A 20,080-nucleotide genomic window follows, 5' to 3' on the forward strand; every position below is an offset into this window, starting at 1 on the left:
ACAGTGAGGAAAATGATGGTGGCCCACCTAAGGTTATGCAGAAGCATCAGAAGTATGAAGGAAAGTGGCAGAAAACAGTTACGAAGCTGAACAGGGATAGCAGTGAGACTTATATACACTGGAACAATGTCCAAGTACAAACACCACCACCAAGAATAACACACATGAAACAGATTACAATATCCTTGAGTTCTAATCCACCAACTAACCACAACCTGCCTGCCTGTCTTGCTCAATGTCATTCTCAGATGTTGGGAGTGAAGGATGATTACAAAAATTTATTGTCTCTACTTTTTTTTGCACAATTTGATGACTTAGATAATTTCCAGCATCAACATATGTAATATTTAAGTTGAAAAATATATTCTTTTAAAATTATCAACATCATACCATTTCTTTTATTTGAATATGTTCATAACACCTTGCAGTGCATTTTTGTGTGATATTTTTGGCTACGCCCACTCATAACAGATAATCACATATTCTAATCTCTAAACACAATTACAGTACCTCAAAATTTTATTTTGGTGAGTTTGCCCCTTGTGCTCTAAATGCCTCATTTATGAGAGGGAGGAAATGAATCATGTGTCTGTCTGTACTAGGGTGTTATGATCAATGTTTATTTGGTTTATGAATGTTTCTATCATATCAATCTATCTATCCATCTCCCAGACACTTTGCTCCCTCCAAGAGCATTTCCCTAAGGAGATGACTATGGTGAAAAGCCTCAATATCTCCCTATTCAGACATTCACTTCTACCTTGTTCAAGCACATGGCCTCTACTAACACCTCTTTCACATATATATTCCTTTATCCTATCCTTCCATCTTCCAAGTGACCTTCCTCTCCTATTACCACCTTCAGCTTCACTCACATAAGTATGTTTACAGTTTCTTTATCCTTCATCTTTTCAGTATGGCCATACCATCTCTGTTTATTCCTTCTTACCCATTCACCACTCCACAATTTATACAGATGCTCATCTTTCAAGCAGACTTTCATTGCTCTCACCCTCTCATCTTATCACTCTACATGCCTCTCTCAGATAACTCATTTCTACTGCATGCACTCCCAGCTGTTGTGCCCTATTCCATGTCTAGGACTTTATACTTTAGTGTTGGCAGAAGAATACTGTTCCTAAAACATCTCTTTTCTTCCATAGATACATGACTTTCACGAACCTATGACCAGCTTATTTTTCACAAACCATTTTCTTATCTCTTGATCCATCTCATCACATTTATGGAGCACTGTTACCAGATACTTAAACTCAGTCCCCTCTTCTATTCTCTCCTCCCATGACCACCTTACACAACTGATACAATCATTCTAAAGATATTGTAAAATCACAAACTTCCAATTCTCTCCTCTCAAACACTCACTTTACTCTTCCCAGAATTTATTCTCTTACACACACACACCATGTGAAAATGATCCACCAATCTCAGAAGTTTCTTTTCACTCTCTACTAGTAAGACAGTGTCATCTCCAGACATGCTACTATAGCAAATCTCACTTCATTCTGTTGTAGACTTGCACCAATTTTTCTATTTTTTTTTCATTTCTCTCATATCACTATCCATGAATATACCATGAATATATTTAAATCATGGGGACATCCCTGCCTCACTTCTGTTTCTATAAGAAAACTCTCTCCTTACAGCTTTTTACCATAATTTCCTTCCATATATAAAGCCCTAATTCTTTCCAACAACTGCTCTACTACACAATAAATGTTAAGACAGCCCAAAGGACATAAATGTCCCCAGGTTGGACTGCCTTTCTATCGATGACCCTAAGTGTCTTGACACTCCCCTCAACCTTTTCTTCATTAACCTCTGCAACATTCGTGGTCTAAGATCTAATTTTCAATCTGTAGAACACCACCTCTCCTCTTCTAAACCTCATCTTCTTTTCCTCACTGACACTCAGGTGTCTGAGGCAACTGACAGTAGCTCCTTTTCTGTTCCCTCCTACTTTCTCTATCTTCATTTTTTATCCAAAGCTGGATGTCGCGTTTATGTACACAATGACTTAACCTGCTCTCGTGCCCACGCTCTTGAATCTTCTGAGTTTTCCACCATCTGGCTACGACTACAGAGTCAGTCTCAAACTAAATTTATCTGTGCTGTATACCTCTCACCTAACTCCTCTGACTATAAGAAATTCTTTGACTACTTAACTTCCAAAGTGGAGCACATTCTGATCCTCTTCCCTTTTGCAGAGATCTCCATCCTTGGAGACTTCAATGTTCACAACCAGCTTTGGCTTTCCTCTCCCTTCACTGACCATCCTGGTGAACTAGCCTTCAACTTTGCTATCCTCCACCACCTAGAGCAATTGGTGCAACACCCTACTAGTATTCCTGACCATCATGGAGATACGCCCAACATTCTTGACCTTTTCCTGACCTCTAATCCTTCTGCTTATGCTGTCACCCTTTCGTCTCCGTTGGGCTCCTCCGATCACAATCTCATATCTGTATCTTTGTCCTATCGCTCCAATCCCTCCTCAGGATCCCCCTAAGCGAAGGTGCCTCTGACGTTTTGCCTCTGCTAGTTTGGGGGGACGTGAGGAGGTATTTTGCTGATTTTCCTTGGAATGACTACTGCTTCCGTGTCAGAGACCCGTCTTTGTGTGCTGAGCGCATAACAGAGGTGATAGTGTTTGGCATGGAGGCGTACATTCCTCACTCTTTTTCTCGACCTAAACATTCCAAACCTTGGTTTAACACAGCTTGTTCTCATGCTATACATGATAGAGAGGTGGCCCACAAAAGGTACTTAACCCTTTCCTTCCGGCAATCGTATATATATACGATTGCATCAATGTGTCCGTAGCGACAGCGATCATACCTGTAATCAAGAATTTTCGCGCCTCAATTTTGAGCTCCAAGCGCGGTTTCTCGAGTCAGATGGTGAGTGGAAGTGTCTGGCATGTTTCCACATGTATAGTGTTGTCACTAGCTCTGGAAATTTAGCAGTAACTAAGCTATTTTCCCTTTCTCCGGGCGACACTTGGCAACCCCAGTGACCAGCCGGGTGGAAAGCACCATGATAAGTGCGAAGAGACATCCTGATAAGAGTGAAGGATCTCAGATCATAACTCACCATGGAGCAGGACAGAACATTATCTTCGATTTTATAATAAAATGGTAGAAGGTAACTTGTCAGAGAGAGAGAGAGAGAGAGAGAGAGAGAGAGAGAGAGAGAGAGAGAGAGAGAGAGAGAGAGAGAGAGAGAGAGAGAGAGAGAGAGAGAGAGAGAGAGAGAGAGAGAGAGAGAGAGAGAGAGTGTGTGTGTGCGCGCACGGTGTCATTGCTCTCCGGGCTGTTTCTGGAAGACGGATCACACAGCGGGAGGAGGAGGGATCCTTGATAAGGCATAAACTGAACTTTCAGAAGTCACATCGAGCCACAAAGTACATCATTGTATTCAGAATAACAAAGAGAAAATAATTATTAGTATTCAAACAGTTTTCTGACAATTTCTAGGTTTACCATTTTTAGCCGTCATAGCACGGTAAAATAGTTTAAGTGCCGGAAGGAAAGGGTTAAGCCTTCCATCACCAGAATCTCATGCACTTTATATTTCTGCCCAGAACCATGCCAAGTCTGTTCTCCAACTAGCCAAAAACTCCATTAACAGAAAGTGTTAAAACCTTTCAAGATCTAACTCCCCTCGTGACTTCTGGCATCTAGCCAAAAATATCTCCAATAACTTTGCTTCTTCTTCTTTCCCTCCTCTATTTCAACCAGATGGCACCACTGCTATCACATCTATTTCTAAAGCTGAACTCTTCACTCAAACCTTTGCTAAAAACTCTACCTTGGACAATTCTGGGCTTGTTCCTCCCTCTCCTCCACCCTCTGACTACTTCATGCCACCTATTAAAATTCTTCGCAATGATGTTTTCCATGCCCTCGCTGGCCTAAACACTCGGAAAGCTCATGGACCTGATTGGGTCCCTCCTATTGTGCCTCCGGGCTTGCATCTTGCCTAGTCAAACTCTTTCAGCTCTGTCTGTTAACATCTACCTTTCTTTCTTGCTGGAAGTTTGCCTACATTCAGCCCATTCCTAAAAAGGGTGACTGTTCTAATCCCTCAAACTATCGTCCTATTGCTTTAATTTCCTGCCTATCTAAAGTTTTTGAATCAATCCTCAACAGGAAGATTCTTAAACATCTATCACTTCACAACCTTCTATCTGATCGCCAGTATGGGTTCCGTCAAGGCCGCTCTACTGGTAATCTTCTGGCTTTCCTTACTGAGTCTTGGTCATCCTCTTTTACAGATTTTGGTGAAACTTTTGCTGTTGCCTTGGACATATCAAAAGGTTATGATAGAGTCTGGCACAAAGCTTTGACTTCCAAACTACCCTCCTACGGATTCTATCCTTCTCTCTGTAACTTCATCTCAAGTTTCCTTTCTGACCATTCTATTGCTACTGTGGTAGATGGTCACTGTTCTTCTCCTAAATCTATTAACAGTGGTGTTCCTCAGGGTTCTGTCCTGTCACCCACTCTCTTCTTATTATTCATTGATGATCTTCTAAACCAAACTTCTTGTCCTATCTACTCATACACTGATGATACCACCCTGCACTTTTCCACGTCTTTTCATAGACATCCAACCCTTTAGGAAGTAAACATTTCACGCAGGGAAGCCACAGAACGCTTGACTTCTGATCTTTCTAAAATTTCTGATTGGGGCAGAGCAAACTTGGTATTGTTCAATGCCTTAAAAACTCAATTCCTCCATCTATCAACTCGACACAACCTTCCAGACAACTATCCCCTCTTCTTCAATGACACTCAACTCTCCCCCTCTTCTACACTGAACATCCTTGGTCTGTCCTTTACTTATAATCTGAACTGGAAACTTCACATCTCATCTCTAGCTAAAACAGCTTCCATGAAGTTCGGCGTTCTGAGACGTCTCTGCCAGTTTTTCTCACCCCCCCAGCTGCTAACTCTGTACAAGGGCCTTATCCATCCATGTATGGAGTATGCTTCACATGTCTGGGAGGGTTCCACTCATACTGCTCTTCTAGACAGGGTGGAATCAAAAGCTTTTCGTCTCATCAACTCCTCTCCTCTAACTGACTGTCTTCAGCCTCTCTCTCATTGCCACAATGTTGCATCTCTAGCTGTCTTCTACCGCTATTTTTCATGCTAACTGCTCTTCTGATCTTACTAACTGCATGCCTCCCCCCTCCTGCGGCCTTGCTGCACAAGACTTTCTTCTTTCTCTCACCCGTATTCTGTCCACCTCTCTAATGCAAGAGTTAACCAGTATTCTCAATCACTCATCCCTTTCTCTAGTAAACTCTGGAACTCCCTGCCTGCTTCTGTATTTCCACCTTCCTATGACTTGAATTTCTTCAAGAGGGAGGTTTCGAGACACTTATCCTTCAATTTTTGACTATCGCTTTGAACCCTTTTATGGGACTGGCATTTCAGTGGACATTTCTTTTATTGGATTTTTGTTGGCCTTGGCCAGTGTCCCTCTTACATAAAAAAAAAAAACTATCCACTTATCACGCTCTTTCTTCGAGTCCATGAATACTATAAACAACTTTTCATCCTTTCTTGAATACTCCTCTATAATAATTTTGATTCCAAAACTCTGATCCACATAATCTTTTCCTTTCCTGAGACCTCCCTGTTCCTCACTTACCTTCATCTCAGTCACAACTCTCCAAAAGACTATTCATGGCACACTAAGCAAATTTATCACCAATAACTTTTAAACTCACACCTACAATCATCTAGTATTTCCTTTTGCCTCCATACCAGTTCCCATATTAGAATCATCCAGTCTACTACCCTTTCATCTCCATACATTTATGCAGTTATTCCATTTACATATACCTACAGACCTTAGGCCCTGTTCATACTAGGTAGTTTTACCCACCTTGTTAAAACTGCAGCTGTGCAATTACAATGTAAGTCAATGGAGGTGTTCACACACAAATGTACAGTTTTTCCTCCTGCCACAGTTCCCCTGTAGGTTGAGGTCTACCTTCCAACCACACAGAAAATGCATGGATAAATTTACATGCATCTGAATGTGGTTTGAAGAAAGAGATCAGAAGAAATTGGTTTTCAAATAGAGTGGTAGATGAATGAAACAGACTCAGTAATCAGGTTGTTACAGCTTCAGTAATCAGGTTGTTACAGCTGAGTCATTAGAAAGCTTTAAAAGAAGATTAGACAAATTTATAGATGGGGATGATAAGTGGAAATAGGTATGTATTTCATGCAGAAAATGTCACATGTATGACTGATGGCTTTCTGAAGCTTCCATTATTTTCTTACTTTCTTATGTTCTACGACCACATTGTGCTTCTACTGTCTAGCTTGGCCCATGACCCTAGCCAATCAAATTTGTGCCAGTAGATCATCAAACAATTTCATTGACATCCTGAAGTACTGAGGAATTTGTCTTCATGGTCTCTCCGTACAATTTTATGAACAACCCATAGGTTAGTCTGTCATGCAGAAAAGGGTGAATCCAGTGTTGTCTTTGTTTCTTTCTGTGCCATGCCCATCACTGATTCATGAACCATAGACATGCTATCTCTTCAGTGTACACACTGATACTACAGTGGCAAGACTCATGATGCTAGCCAGAGTCAGTGGCATGGCTCCTGCCTGCTGAATCTGCTTCTTGTGGAAAGCTTCCACAGTTTGAACGGTGCAGTTCAAACTGCTAGTTTGAACAGGGCCTTAGCCTAACAATCAATTTCTTTATTTCATCCCTACCAGTTTCCTCTCTGCAATGACATCCAGCTTTGTGGTAAATCAAAATGTTAAATTCCATGTTCTAACCCTGAACAAAACTTCAGCCAGGTCATTTTCATGAAGTTTGGTTATTTAGGTCACATACAATCAGAGTTAGTTCATTTGATTTAAATCAAGAGTGAAATTTAAATCAGAGTGAAAAATTGTGATTTAAATCAAAATTAAATATATTGTATTAAAAATTATTTAAGTGTTACATTGAGAATAAAAAAATCAAGATTTAAATCAAAACTAAATATATTATAATAAAAATTATTTAACTGTTATAATGACAGTAAAAATCATAATTTAAATAAAAATTAAATATACTGAATTAAAATTATTTAAGTATTGAGAATAAAAAGTAATCATGATTTAAATCAAAACTGAATATACTATATTAAAAATTATTGAAGTGTTATGACAGTAAAAATCATGATTTAAATAAAAATTAAATATACTGTATTAAAATTATTTAAGTGTTATACTGAGAGTGAAAAATCATGATCTAAATCAAAATTAAATATACTATATTGAAAATTATTTAAGAGTTATATTGAAAGTAAAAATACATGATTTAAATCAAAACTAAATATACCTTATTAACAATTATTTAAATGTTATATTGAAAGTGAAAAAAAAATCATGATTTAAATCAATATTAAATATACTATTAAAAATGATGTGTTATATTAAGAGTAAAATACCTTATGATTTAAACCAGGAATTCTCAATCTTTCTTCCATCATTAATTCCTTTGGCTTGATGTATTTCTCTATTTACCCCCTTACTTCCATAAAAAAAAAAAAAAAAATCATAGCCATTCCTCTCTCCACACACACACACACACACATTCTTAGCATTTTCTCTCTCTCTCTCTCTCTCTCTCTCTCTCTCTCTCTCTCTCTCTCTCTCTCTCTCTCTCTCTCTCTCTCTCTCTCTCTCTCTCTCTCTTACAAAATCTAACTTAATTGCATTATTATCCAGTTATCAGGTATATCAGTTATTTACCCCATACCATGTAATTTTTTTACCGCAAGGGTAAATTTACCTCTGGTTGAGAATCAGGTTTATATATATATATATATATATATATATATATATATATATATATATATATATATATATATATATATATATATATATATATATATATTAGGAGGAGGAGGCAGTAGACACCTGCCAAAACGATAATTACTCCCAGTGAGGTCTAAAGCAATGTTCAGGGGGTGCTGTGAACTTATCATTAAACCCACCTATGACCTCACTGAACGTTTCCCTTTGTGTCTCACAACACAAGGGGGCAGTCACAGCCTGCCCTCTAAAGACAACTCTCTTTCTCCACACAAAACTACAAGCACCTAATAACACACACACCCTTCACTCAAAAATTTTAAAATCATGGCGACTCCTACACCAGCCTCGGAGTCCCCATCTGGGGAGGGGACCATAAATGTCCCCAGGTCGGACTGCCTTTCTGTCGACGACCCTAAGTGTCTTGACACCCCCCTCAACTTTTTCTTCATTAACTTCTGCAACATTCGCGGTCTAAGATCTAATTTTCAATCTGTAGAACACCACCTCTACTCTTCTAAACCTCATCTTCTTTTCCTCACTGAAACTCAGGTGTCTGAGGCAACTGACAGTAGCCCCTTTTCTGTTCCCTCCTACTTTCTCTATCCTCATTTTCGATCCAAAGCTGGATGCTGCGTTTATGTGCGCAATGACTTAACGTGCTCTCGTGCCCACGCTCTTGAATCTTCCGAGTTTTCCACCATCTGGCTACAACTACAGAGTCATTCTCATACTAAATTTATCTGTGCTGTATACCTCTCTCCTAACTCCTCTGACTATAAGAAATTCTTTGACTACTTAACTTCCAAAGTGGAGCACATTCTGACCCTCTTCCCTTTTGCAGAGATCTCCATTCTTGGAGACTTCAATGTTCACCACCAGCTTTGGCTTTCCTCTTCCTTCACTGACCATCCTGGTGAACTAGCCTACAACTTTGCTATCCTCCATGACCTAGAGCAATTGGTGCAACACCCTACTCGTATTCCTGACCGTCTTGGAGATACGCCCAACATTCTTGACCTTTTCCTGACCTCTAATCCTTCTGCTTATGCTGTCACCCTTTCTTCTCCGTTGGGCTCCTCTGATCACAATCTCATATCTTTATCTTGTCCTATCACTCCAATCCCTCCTCAGGATCCCCCTAAGCGAAGGTGCCTCTGGCGTTCTGCCTCTGCTAGTTGGGGGGACCTGAGGAGGTATTTTGCTGATTTTCCTAGGAATGACTACTGCTTCCGTGTCAGAGACCCGTCTTTGTGTGCTGAGCGCATAACAGAGGTGATAGTGTCTGGCATGGAGGTGTACATTCCTCACTCTTTTTCTCGTCCTAAACCTTCTAAACCTTGGTTTAACACAGCTTGTTCTCGTGTTATACATGATAGAGAGGTGGCCCACAAAAGGTACTTAAGCCTTCCATCACCAGAATCTCATGCACTTTATATTTCTGCCCAGAACCATGCCAAGTCTGTTCTCCAACTAGCCAAAAACTCCCTCATTAACAGAAAATGTCAAAACCTTTCAAGATCTAACTCCCCTCGTGATTTCTGGCATCTAGCCAAAAATATCTCCAATAACTTTGCTTCTTCTTCTTTCCCTCCTCTACTTCAACCAGATGGCACCACTGCTATCACATCTATTTCTAAAGCTGAACTCTTTGCTCAAACCTTTGCTAAAAACTCTACCTTGGACGATTCTGGGCTTGTTCCTCCCTCTCCTCCACCCTCTGACTACTTCATGCCACGTATTAAAATTCTTCGCAATGATGTTTTCCATGCCCTCGCTGTCCTAAACCCTTGGAAGGCTTATGTACCTAATGGGGTCCCTCCTATTGTTCTCCGAAACTGTGCCTCCGTGCTTGCACCTTATCTAGTCAAACTCTTTCAGCTCTGTCTGTCAACATCTACTTTTCCTTCTTGCTGGAAGTTTGCCTACATTCAACCTGTTCCTAAAAAGGGTGACCGTTCTAATCCCTCAAACTACCGTCCTATTGGTTTAATTTCCTGCCTATCTAAAGTTTTTCAATCTATCCTCAACAGGAAGATTCTTAAACATCTATCACTTCACAACCTTCTATCTGATTGCCAGTATGGGTTCCGTCAAGGCTGCTCTACTGGTGATCTTCTGGCTTTCCTTACTGAGTCTTGGTCATCCTCTTTTAGAGATTTTGGTGAAACTTTTGCTGTTGCCTTGGACATATCAAAAGCTTGTCTGGCACAAAGCTTTGATTTCCAAACTACCCTCCTACGGTTTCTATCCTTCTCTCTGTAACTTCATCTCAAGTTTCCTTTCTGACTGTTCTATTAATGCTGTGGTAGATGGTCACTGTTCTTCTCCTAAATCTATTAACAGTGGTGTTCCTCAGGGTTATGTCCTGTCACCCACTCTCTTCTTATTATTCATTAATGATCTTCTAAACCAAACTTCTTGTCCTCTCCACTCCTACACTGATGATACCACCCTGCACTTTTCCACATCTTTCATAGACGTCCAACCGTTCAGGATGTAAACATATCACGCAGGAAAGTCACAGAACGTTTGACTTCTGATCTTTCTAAAATTTCTGATTGGGCAGAGCAAACTTGGTATTGTTCAATGCCTCAAAAACTCAATTCCTCCATCTATCAACTGGACACAACCTTCCAGACAACTATCCCCTCTTCTTCAATGACACTCAACTGTCCCCCTCTTCTACACTGAACATCCTCGGTTTGTCCTTTACTTATAATCTGAACTGGAAACTTCACATCTCATCTCTAGCTAAAACAGCTTCTCATCTCTAGCTAAAACAGCTTCTATGAAGTTAGGCGTTCTGAGACGTCTCCGCCAGTTTTTCTCAACCCCCCAGCTGCTAACTCTGTACAAGGGCCTTATCCGTCCATGTATGGAGTATGTTTCACATGTCTGGGGGGGTTCCACTCATACTGCTCTTCTAGACAGGGTGGAATCAAAAGCTTTTCGTCTCATCAACTCCTCTCCTCTAACTGACTGTCTTCAGCCTCTCTCTCACCGCCACAATGTTGCATATCTAGCTGTTTTCTACCGCTATTTTCATGCTAACTGCTCTTCTGATCTTGCTAACTGCATGCCTCCCCTCTTCCCGTGGCCTCACTGCACAAGACTTTCTTCTTTCTCTCACCCCTATTCTGTCCACCTCTTTAACGCATGAGTTAACCAGTATTCTCATTCATTCATCCCTTTCTCTGGTAAACTCTGGAACTCCCTGCCTGCTTCTGTATTTCCACCTTCCTATGACTTGGATTCCTTCAAGAGGGAGGTTTCAAGACACTTATTCATCAATTTTTGACCACTGCTTTGACCTTTTTCTGGGACTGGCATTTCAGTGGGCATTTTTTTTATTAGATTTTTTTTGCCCTTGGCCAGTGTCCTTCCTACATAAAAAAAAAAAAATAAATAAATAAATAAAAAATAAAGGTATGACTCTTCTCAACACACACACACACACACACACACACACACATATATATATATATATATATATATATATATATATATATATATATATATATATATATATATATATATATATATATATATATATATATATATATATATATATATATATATATATATATATATATATATATATATATATATATATATATATATATATATATATATATATATATATATATATATATATATATATATATATATATATATATATATATATATATATATATATATATATATATATATATATATATATATATATATATATATATATATATTGAACCTCTGAATCACACATCAGAAATTACTAATAGCATCACTGACAAATTATGAAGATTAAATAGAATATCTGTTTTACAGTATAGCTCTGTTTTACAGTGACTCTCACCAACCAATGAACACAAACATGTTATACTGCTGTGATGGATTAGATGAACTAAATATAGATTGTCTGACCAATTCTGTGATAACACATCTTCAGACATCCAACCACTCAAACCAAACTGAGGTGCATCAGTTGTTTTTCAAATTTCCATATTGTATGCCATATTCTCCATCTTTCAGGAACTCGAAAGTAATGATATATTTTATATAATTAGTGATATTTTTGAAGAGGTACCTCAGCTAAATGATTATAATGTTTCATTGTTACATGTGTGAGACCACAGCAATGCTATTTATATGGTGCATGACGAAGGGTTAAGTAACCATTTCCAATTTTCTAAAAAGGAAGACATTTTTTTATGACAAACAACATGTATTTTTCAAATTATATCCAGCATGTAATACTCATTTTGATAAACTGGAAATAGTTGCTGAAGCATAAATGCACAAAATACATGTATTCATACAATACTTATCATTCATTCATAAATTACCAGAAGGGATCAATAAGTGATTATTTTTTGTTGGAATGGCACATATTGACTAAAATTAATGCATACATACTTAACAAATCAAATAAGTTGCCACCTTACCATGTACACCTATTTTTTTGTATTTTCTTAAGGGGTTGGTGCAAAAATAAGAATGTTATCTGGTCTCCACTGCAGCTTTGGGGAAACTGACTGTTTCCTATGTGCATGGTTTGCCAACATGACTCATGCACACATATAGGACATGGAATTACAGACTGTCAATGGTTCCACACTATAGTGGAACCAGATTAACTTGGTACTCAGGGTGTTGGCTGTACATCTCCACAATGTTGCCATCTCAACCCCGGAGTGACCTGACCTGACCATGGCCAGTGGGGTGCAGTCTGGGGGAATCACAGGTCAAGGACACTGGGACAGCAGCACCACACAGCCTATACGCGTTACCAAGTGTACCAGAAAACATACAGTGTTGTTGTTCCATCATCAAATCAAAAGCCATTAAAAAACCTGCAGTTGTATACAACAACTTATAATTTTGGAATAATTAAGGTAAAAGATAACAGTATGAGTAAGAGAGAGGTGTTCATATGCCTGTTGATTGTAAATGTGACAGAAATGTGGGACAGGAACAGCCAACACCCTGATTACCAAGTTAGTCTGGTTCCACTATAGTGTTGTCAAAGACAAATATAATAAACAAAAATATATCAAAGGAGATTGTAGAACACTTGCTGTTTTTGTATATGCAAAGAAACGAGGAAAAATTATTGCCCAGCTTGATGTAGCACAGGATAAAAGACAGAGTGCTATAAAGCTGGACTGTCCAGCAAAAAGCCAGATATCTGGCTATCCTAATCCTAACCAAGGGACTCATTGATGGTAGTTAGCCCCATTTGGGGTTCATCTGAGTTTAGTGTTCTATGGTGGGTAGGGTCCAGTAAGGGTGACGTCTAATATAAAAAAAAAGTCTGTTATGTGGCCATGAGACTGACATATAGCAGTTAGCATAACTTTTAAGAATCATGATTAGGTGTAAGTCATATATGCTTTCCCTGTCCTAAAATCTCATTTTCTCCCCACACTTATTGTCAACTAGAAGAGAAAAACAAGTAAATAAACAAAACTGTCATATGAACATACAGTTTTATCAAAATTTGTTTTACCACAGGTTGCTAAGTTAGTCATAACTGCAGAAAAAAAATATATATATATTTCTTCACAACTACTGCACATTCTTTTGGCCAAAAAATCTACCTTATCCATTCCAACAACCTTGGGGACATGTGGAAATGTAGGAAATGTGGGAATGCAAAACCTAACTTACCTGTCAACCCCAAGGGCCACTAACCTAACCTAGTACCTTACCAAACCTAATCTCATCATGGGGCTTATGCCCAACCTGGAGCCCCACTAGTGACACTTAACTAACCCAACTTAACTTTCTGAATTTCTATACTAATATTTAGGGAGGCTGAGAGAAATAACATGCTACATTATGTAGCACATAAAAAGAATATCAGGAATTGGTAGCACTTACCAACTCAAACCTGGAGTAAATACGTTACCTATGTAAACTGTGTTGTGCTAAAATATACAGATTAACTGAAATGTACATCGTGAATGAAGTGAGTAAAATTTCCTTATAAGCTGTTCTCTTATGTCTGACCCTAAAAACTTTTTCTGTTTAGCTGGTTAAGAGAAGAGGGAGGTGTCTATTTTTCTGTCAGCCATGTACATTGACGTTTTTTTTTTACGGTTGAGAACAATTGCAAATCGAGACAAGTAGGTGTCTTACAACTAATCTCAATTATTTACCCAATATCGGCCATAGTTCAATATCAGTAGTGATTCACCTAATCATTATGTATTCAGGGGTGAGTAAAACCAAATGATACAGCTTTGACTCCTCTTCCTCCTTCTCCTACTACTACTACTAATAATAATAATAATAATAATCCAGAGAACTTCAGTTAACACCGACGATCACCTGGCACGTAATACATTTATTTTATTATTATTTTTTTTGTTTGTTTATTTTGACCTGCCTGAACATTGGTATCTTTTTTTTTTCTCTCACCTCCATAGTTCCTGTATGCTTGCTCGAGAGGACAGAGTGTTACCACCGTGGGTGTGGTAAGCAGACTACAGCCACTTCTCTCAAGTGAATGGAAAATTTAGCAGATGCCAGGAACAGGAAGGGCGTTAAAACGATTTATCGAGGATGTAGGACTGCAGTGGGAGGATATGGGGACGTAAGTAATGCAGCAACTTGGCGATAGATGGCGGTGTCATGTCAAATCGTTCCTACCGTCAAAATTGCTCCCGAGAACAATTTCGACGGGAATCACCATCTGTATGAAGTTGTAATGGCAAATTAGTATTGCTGTGTTGTCTGTGTAATATAGAAATAAATAGAAATGGAGCAAGTAAACAAGAGTAATGAGTGATAACAGAGCACCAAAACTCTATGTGCGCATGTAAATTTAAAATCCTTCTACTGTATTTTGTATTAATATATTTTAGCGGTTCCTTACTTTTTTTTTTTTTTTTCGTATGTGTATGTACCCTTACGGAAGCTTTTGAGAAATTCATGTACCATGTTTTATATGGCGGTGTCGTGCCAAATCTCTCCTAACGTCAGAATTGTTCACGGGAACAATTTCGACGGGAATCATCATCTGTATGAAGTCACATTGGCAAATTAGTATTATTGTGTTGTCTGCGAAATATAGAAATAGACATGGAACAAGTAAACAAGAGGAGTCTTTTTTTTTTTTTTTTAGTTCTCACAAGGGCTTAGAATTTTAGTTCCTCGGAGTTCCGCCCACTTGACCACTGAAGAACAGACCATATAGGAGTTGCATGACGTGCTGTCCAAGGAAAAAGTGTTGCACAGTTCATTGGCAATGTGTCCCTCACAGAGACCGCAGCAGTTTTAATCATTCGCTCCTTGAAGTTTATCCTATTTAGAAGTTAACTGCTGGTCTTCCAGGCCTTGTGGTATTGTTAAAAAAAAAAAAAAAAAAAAAAAAAAAAAAAAAAAATATATATATATATATATATATATATATATATATATATATATATATATATATATATATATATATATATATATATATATATATACAGGGCCGATTCTTTCCATTTTTTTTCTGATCTGAGGAAGACAGGCAGACACATTGGTTATTCTTGTTTAATAGTTATTACATTTAAAGAATAGGCATACAGTAATATGCAGTATATATATATATATATATATATATATATATATATATATATATATATATATATATATATATATATATATATATATATATATATATATATATATATATATATATATATATATATATATATATAGGGCCGATTCTTTCGATTTTTTTTTTTTTCTGATCTGAGGAAGACAGGCAGACACATTGGTTATTCTTGTTTAATAGTTATTACATTTAAAGAATAGGCATACAGTAATATGCAGTACCTTGGTTAAGACATTCCGGGTCAAAATGATACCTGATGTTGGCCAATATGACTATGGTCTGACCATTTTGAATTGAGCGTTTAGGCATGTCCTCTCCGTAGATTCCCCGGCCTGCGGCATGCCAAACCTTGTACTGGGCCAAATTTCATTATGTAACAAAATTTCACTTTTGTCTTATCCTTGGCATCAAACCATAACTTTCCAGTTATTTCCATCTAAACAAAATATAAAAATAAAATAAAATAAAATAAAATGAATCTTGATCCTAAAACTTTGCGTTTGTGGTTAGAACAATGAATTTACATTTTTGCCTTATTTCCTTATAGTAATAGGTATATTAATATGATAATAGTAATATATGAATATATTATAAAATAGTATAGTTATAGGCAGTGTAGTAGCGAAATATGGTGGCATTAATCCTTACACTTTACATATTGTCTTTCTTTCCTTGCGTTCGTTCTTTTGTTTCTTTTATTTACCTTTTTTTTCTTTACTGTGGCCTTTGAAAATAGTTATAGGCAGTGTAGTAGTGAAATATGGTTGTGTTAATCCATACACTTTACATATTGTCTATTTCTTTCCTTCTCCCTTTCGTTCCTTCTTTCTTTACTTCTTTCTTTCTTTGTTTGTTTATTAGTTCGTTTGTTGTAACGCAAGAGGGGCTCGATCTGGCCACGGGCAGCAGGAAGTTACAAAAAGACCGTTGGAGGTGACACTACCAAAAAAAAAAAAAAAAAAAAAAGAAAAAAAAAAGCCATAAAGATCATTCGAATTTTGAGAACCATCTTCAAACCAAGCTGGTTCAAGAGAAAAATATGTAACAGGAGGAGGACGAGAAGGAGGAGGAGGAGGAAAAGAAGAAGAAGAAGAAGAAGAAGAAGAAGAAGAAGAAGGAGGAGGAGGAGGAGGAGAAGGAATAATAATAATAATAATAAGAAGAAGAAGAAGAAGAAAAGAAAAAAAGAAAAAGAAAAGAATAAGAAGAAAAGAAAAAGAATAAGAAGTAAAGAAAAGAAGAAAAAGAATAAGAAAAGAAGAAGAAAGAGGAGGAGGATACCTCGTTTGGGAAGATTCCTGAAGCTCTAGAAAGAAAAAATCAAGATCAAGACCAAAACATCCCGCTCAGGCTTCCATCATACCACCTTTCATACCTCGGGGCCTCTTTCTCCTTGTACCATTCCAGGGTCTTCTTTCTTTCCATTTCATTCTTCCATTCATTCAGCTCCACACATTTCACTTCTTTGTCTATCTCATTCTTCCATTTTCTCACATCCCATTCAGCTCCCACTCTGCCTCCTCTTGTTACTACCCATTCACGCTCATTTTGATTCCTCCCAGCCATTCTTATTGCCCACACAACTTGCAATCCATTCCTGTCTGTCATTCTCATGCACCTCTTCCTCAATTTGCTTCCACTTTCATTTCACAGGTACACCTTCCTTGCTATTCTTGCATCATCCATTCTCTCAAGCCTAATCTTGTACCTAAGTGTGGCTTTTGTGAGTCTTTCCCTAAAGGTGCTCCATCCCATATCACCTTTCAAGGCTTCAACTGCTGTGCACCTCGGTGCACTTCTGGCCCACTTCTGACTTATCAGTTTCACTTTCATTCCATGCAATCCACTCCAAAGTCTTTTCCATAGCCATCCAAAATATCCAACAAACTTTGAAGCTCATCCGCCGATTCATTCATAACAACTATGTCATCTGCATAGAGAAGCACACATACTTTATCATTCCCCACACTTACCCCTATATTCATTCTTCTCATCCTGGCTGCTAGCTCCTCTGTATACAGGCTAAAAAGGGTTGGTGACAATATACAGCCTTGCCTAACTCCTTTCTCACTCTTCACCCAGTCTGTTTCCATGTCTCCTATTCTGTATCTATCTCTTGTGTCCATGTACATACTTTGCACTATGTTAACTATCTTTGCACTCAATCCAATCTTTTCTAAGACTCTATCTAGCATTTCTCTGTTCACTCTATCATAAGTTTTCTCTCCAGAAAACCTAGGTACAATTTATCCCCATCCTTCTTTTTCTTCTCAATCATTTCATTCACCACAAACATATTGTCCTCAGCTATCCTAACGAAAACCATTCTGTTCTTCACCCAGCACTCCAGCTCTCTCAATCCATTTACAGTCTCTCATTCAACACTGCACTGAAAACTTTACCTATTGTATTCACTAATGCAATTGGCTTCTAGTTTTTCAGCTCATTCTTACTCTTAAATCCTCCCTTATGCAACAGACACACTCTACTCCCATTCCACTTTCTTGGCACTCTCTCTTCATCCCACACTCAATTGAATAATTCAGTCATTCTATCTATCACTACCTCCCCAACATTCTTGTAGAACTCATAGGGTATATCATCTGGACCTGCTGCCTTGCCATTCTTCTGCCTTCTCACACACCTCTCCACTTCCTACTAATTCTTTCATCCAGTTCATCTGCATTCTTCCCATGCCCATGCCCATGCATTCTGATGTTCATTCTCTGCCTCATTGCTTTTATGCCTACAAATGACTACAAAAGGTCACTTAAAACAGGAGGAGGATAATGATCAGGGACGGTCACAGAGTTAACTTTCCGAAAATCAACTACAGCACAATTTTTTTTTTTTTTTTACCAAACACAGTGGTGAGTTCCACAGAGAGTGTGATTCTTGGATTATACCGTCTTTCAGCATTCCATCAACTAAATTCTTAAGAAGATTATGAGGCAAATGATAGGAAGGCACAAAAGAAAGACGTGTATCAGGTTTTAACTGAATGTGATGCACAATAAGGTCTGTGACACCAAGAGGTTCATTAGCCCTTTCCTTCCGGTGCTTAAAATATTTTCCCGTTTGCTATGATGACTAAAAATGGTAAACCTAGAAATTGTCAGAAAACTGTTTGAATACTAATAATTATTTTCTCTTTGTTATTCTGAATACAATGATGTACTTTGTAGCTCGACGTGACCTATGAAAGTTCAGTTTATGCCTTATCAAGGATTCCTCCTCCTCCCGCTGTGTGATCCGTCTTCCAGAAACAGCCTGGAGAGCGGTGACACCGCGCACACACACACACACACACACACTCTCTCTCTCTCTCTCTCTCTCTCTCTCTCTCTCTCTCATCTTGGAAGGGAAATTGTACACTTCCAATGAGAGAGAGAGAGAGAGAGAGAGAGAGAGAGAGAGAGAGAGAGAGAGAGATTTCATCCCTTTTCATATCAAGTTTCAGGCAAATAACATTCTCTCTCTCTCTCTCTCTCTCTCTCTCTCTCTCTCTCTCTCTCTCTCTCTCTCTCTCTCTGATAAGTTACCTTCTACCATTTTATTATAAAATCGAAGATAATGAAAAAAATTAACATGAAAGAATGATAGGTATCATCTCTCTGTTTTGATAAAACAGGTGGATCCTGTAAATAATTTTCCGAATCCTCACTAATGTCTTCGCTTTCTTCAGTTTCTTCTAAATATTCACTGTCACTGTCTTCAAACTCAGAAGCACTGCTAAATACATATGTTCTGTCCTGCTCCATGGTGAGTTGTGATCTGAGATCCTTCGCTCTTATCAGGATGTCTCTTCGCACTTATCATGGTGCTTTCCACCCGGCGGGTCGCTGGGGTTGCCAAGTGTCGCCCGGAGAAAGGGAAAATAGCTTAGTTACCGCTAAATTTCCAGAGCTAGTGACAACACTACATGTGGAAACATACCAGAAACTTCCACTCATACCATCTGACTCGAGAAACCGCGCTTGGAGCTCAAAATTGAGGTGCGAAAATTCTTGATTACGAGTATGATCGCCGTTGCTACGGACGCATTGATGCAATCGTATATATACGATTGCCGGAAGGAAAGGGTTAGGCAAAACAACAGCTGGTTTGTGTTTGACTAGCAGGTTGAGGAGACAAGACTTTGCTGTTGGGAAATCCAACACTTTAACATGAGTTGAAAGCTGAGAAATGAGATCTACAGTATCATGAGAAATATCTGTATTAGGAGAAACAGAAGCAACAAGGTGTGGAGAGTCATGAAAGGACCTACTGTCCCAGATTTCAAAAGAACCAAGAAGTATGCCATTCTTGAGAGGAATCGGGGCACCGGTTAGGTTAATCACCAAGGCATCAGTTACATGATCTTCTTGTACACAGGGAAGAGTACTTTCAAGAGCCAACCTATGAACGCGGACAGACTCTGGAAAAGATAAGGCGCAGGTGCATTTGCCATGCGAACAGGAAGGCAAACAGCACTCATGGGGCACTCGCTGATCTCGAATCACAACGGCAGAACAGACATCCACAGCAGAGCATGAATGTTTCGACTTTGTGAAATCAGGTAATGACAAACTGTGATCTGTGGTGCGTGAACACTTTAAAGAGTGAACAGGAAATTTAG

The 20,080-nt window shown here is 38.5% G+C and overlaps 1 protein-coding gene across 10 annotated transcripts in view; it reads right to left on the reverse strand.

Annotated features, from left to right (window-relative positions):
* LOC135101479 (synaptophysin-like) overlaps window positions 1-14,438 on the reverse strand; it is a 137,765-nt gene extending 123,327 nt beyond the window's left edge. For 7 of the 10 annotated variants that reach the window (XR_010269289.1, XR_010269288.1, XM_064005527.1 and 4 more), the window contains exon 1: window positions 14,283-14,421. Coding sequence is in view for 8 of the 10 variants with exons in the window: in XM_064005527.1 (XP_063861597.1) it covers window positions 14,283-14,288 (6 nt within the window). In the remaining 2 variants the exon portion in view is untranslated. Of the gene's footprint in view, window positions 1-14,282 lie in introns of all 10 variants that reach the window. The other 3 variants (XM_064005571.1, XM_064005561.1, XM_064005545.1) reach the window with 2 other exon arrangements.
* Between the last annotated feature and the right edge of the window lie 5,642 nt (window positions 14,439-20,080).

Source organism: Scylla paramamosain, chromosome 1 (genome assembly GCF_035594125.1).
Source record: "Scylla paramamosain isolate STU-SP2022 chromosome 1, ASM3559412v1, whole genome shotgun sequence".
Classification (NCBI taxonomy): Eukaryota; Metazoa; Arthropoda; class Malacostraca; order Decapoda; family Portunidae; genus Scylla; species Scylla paramamosain.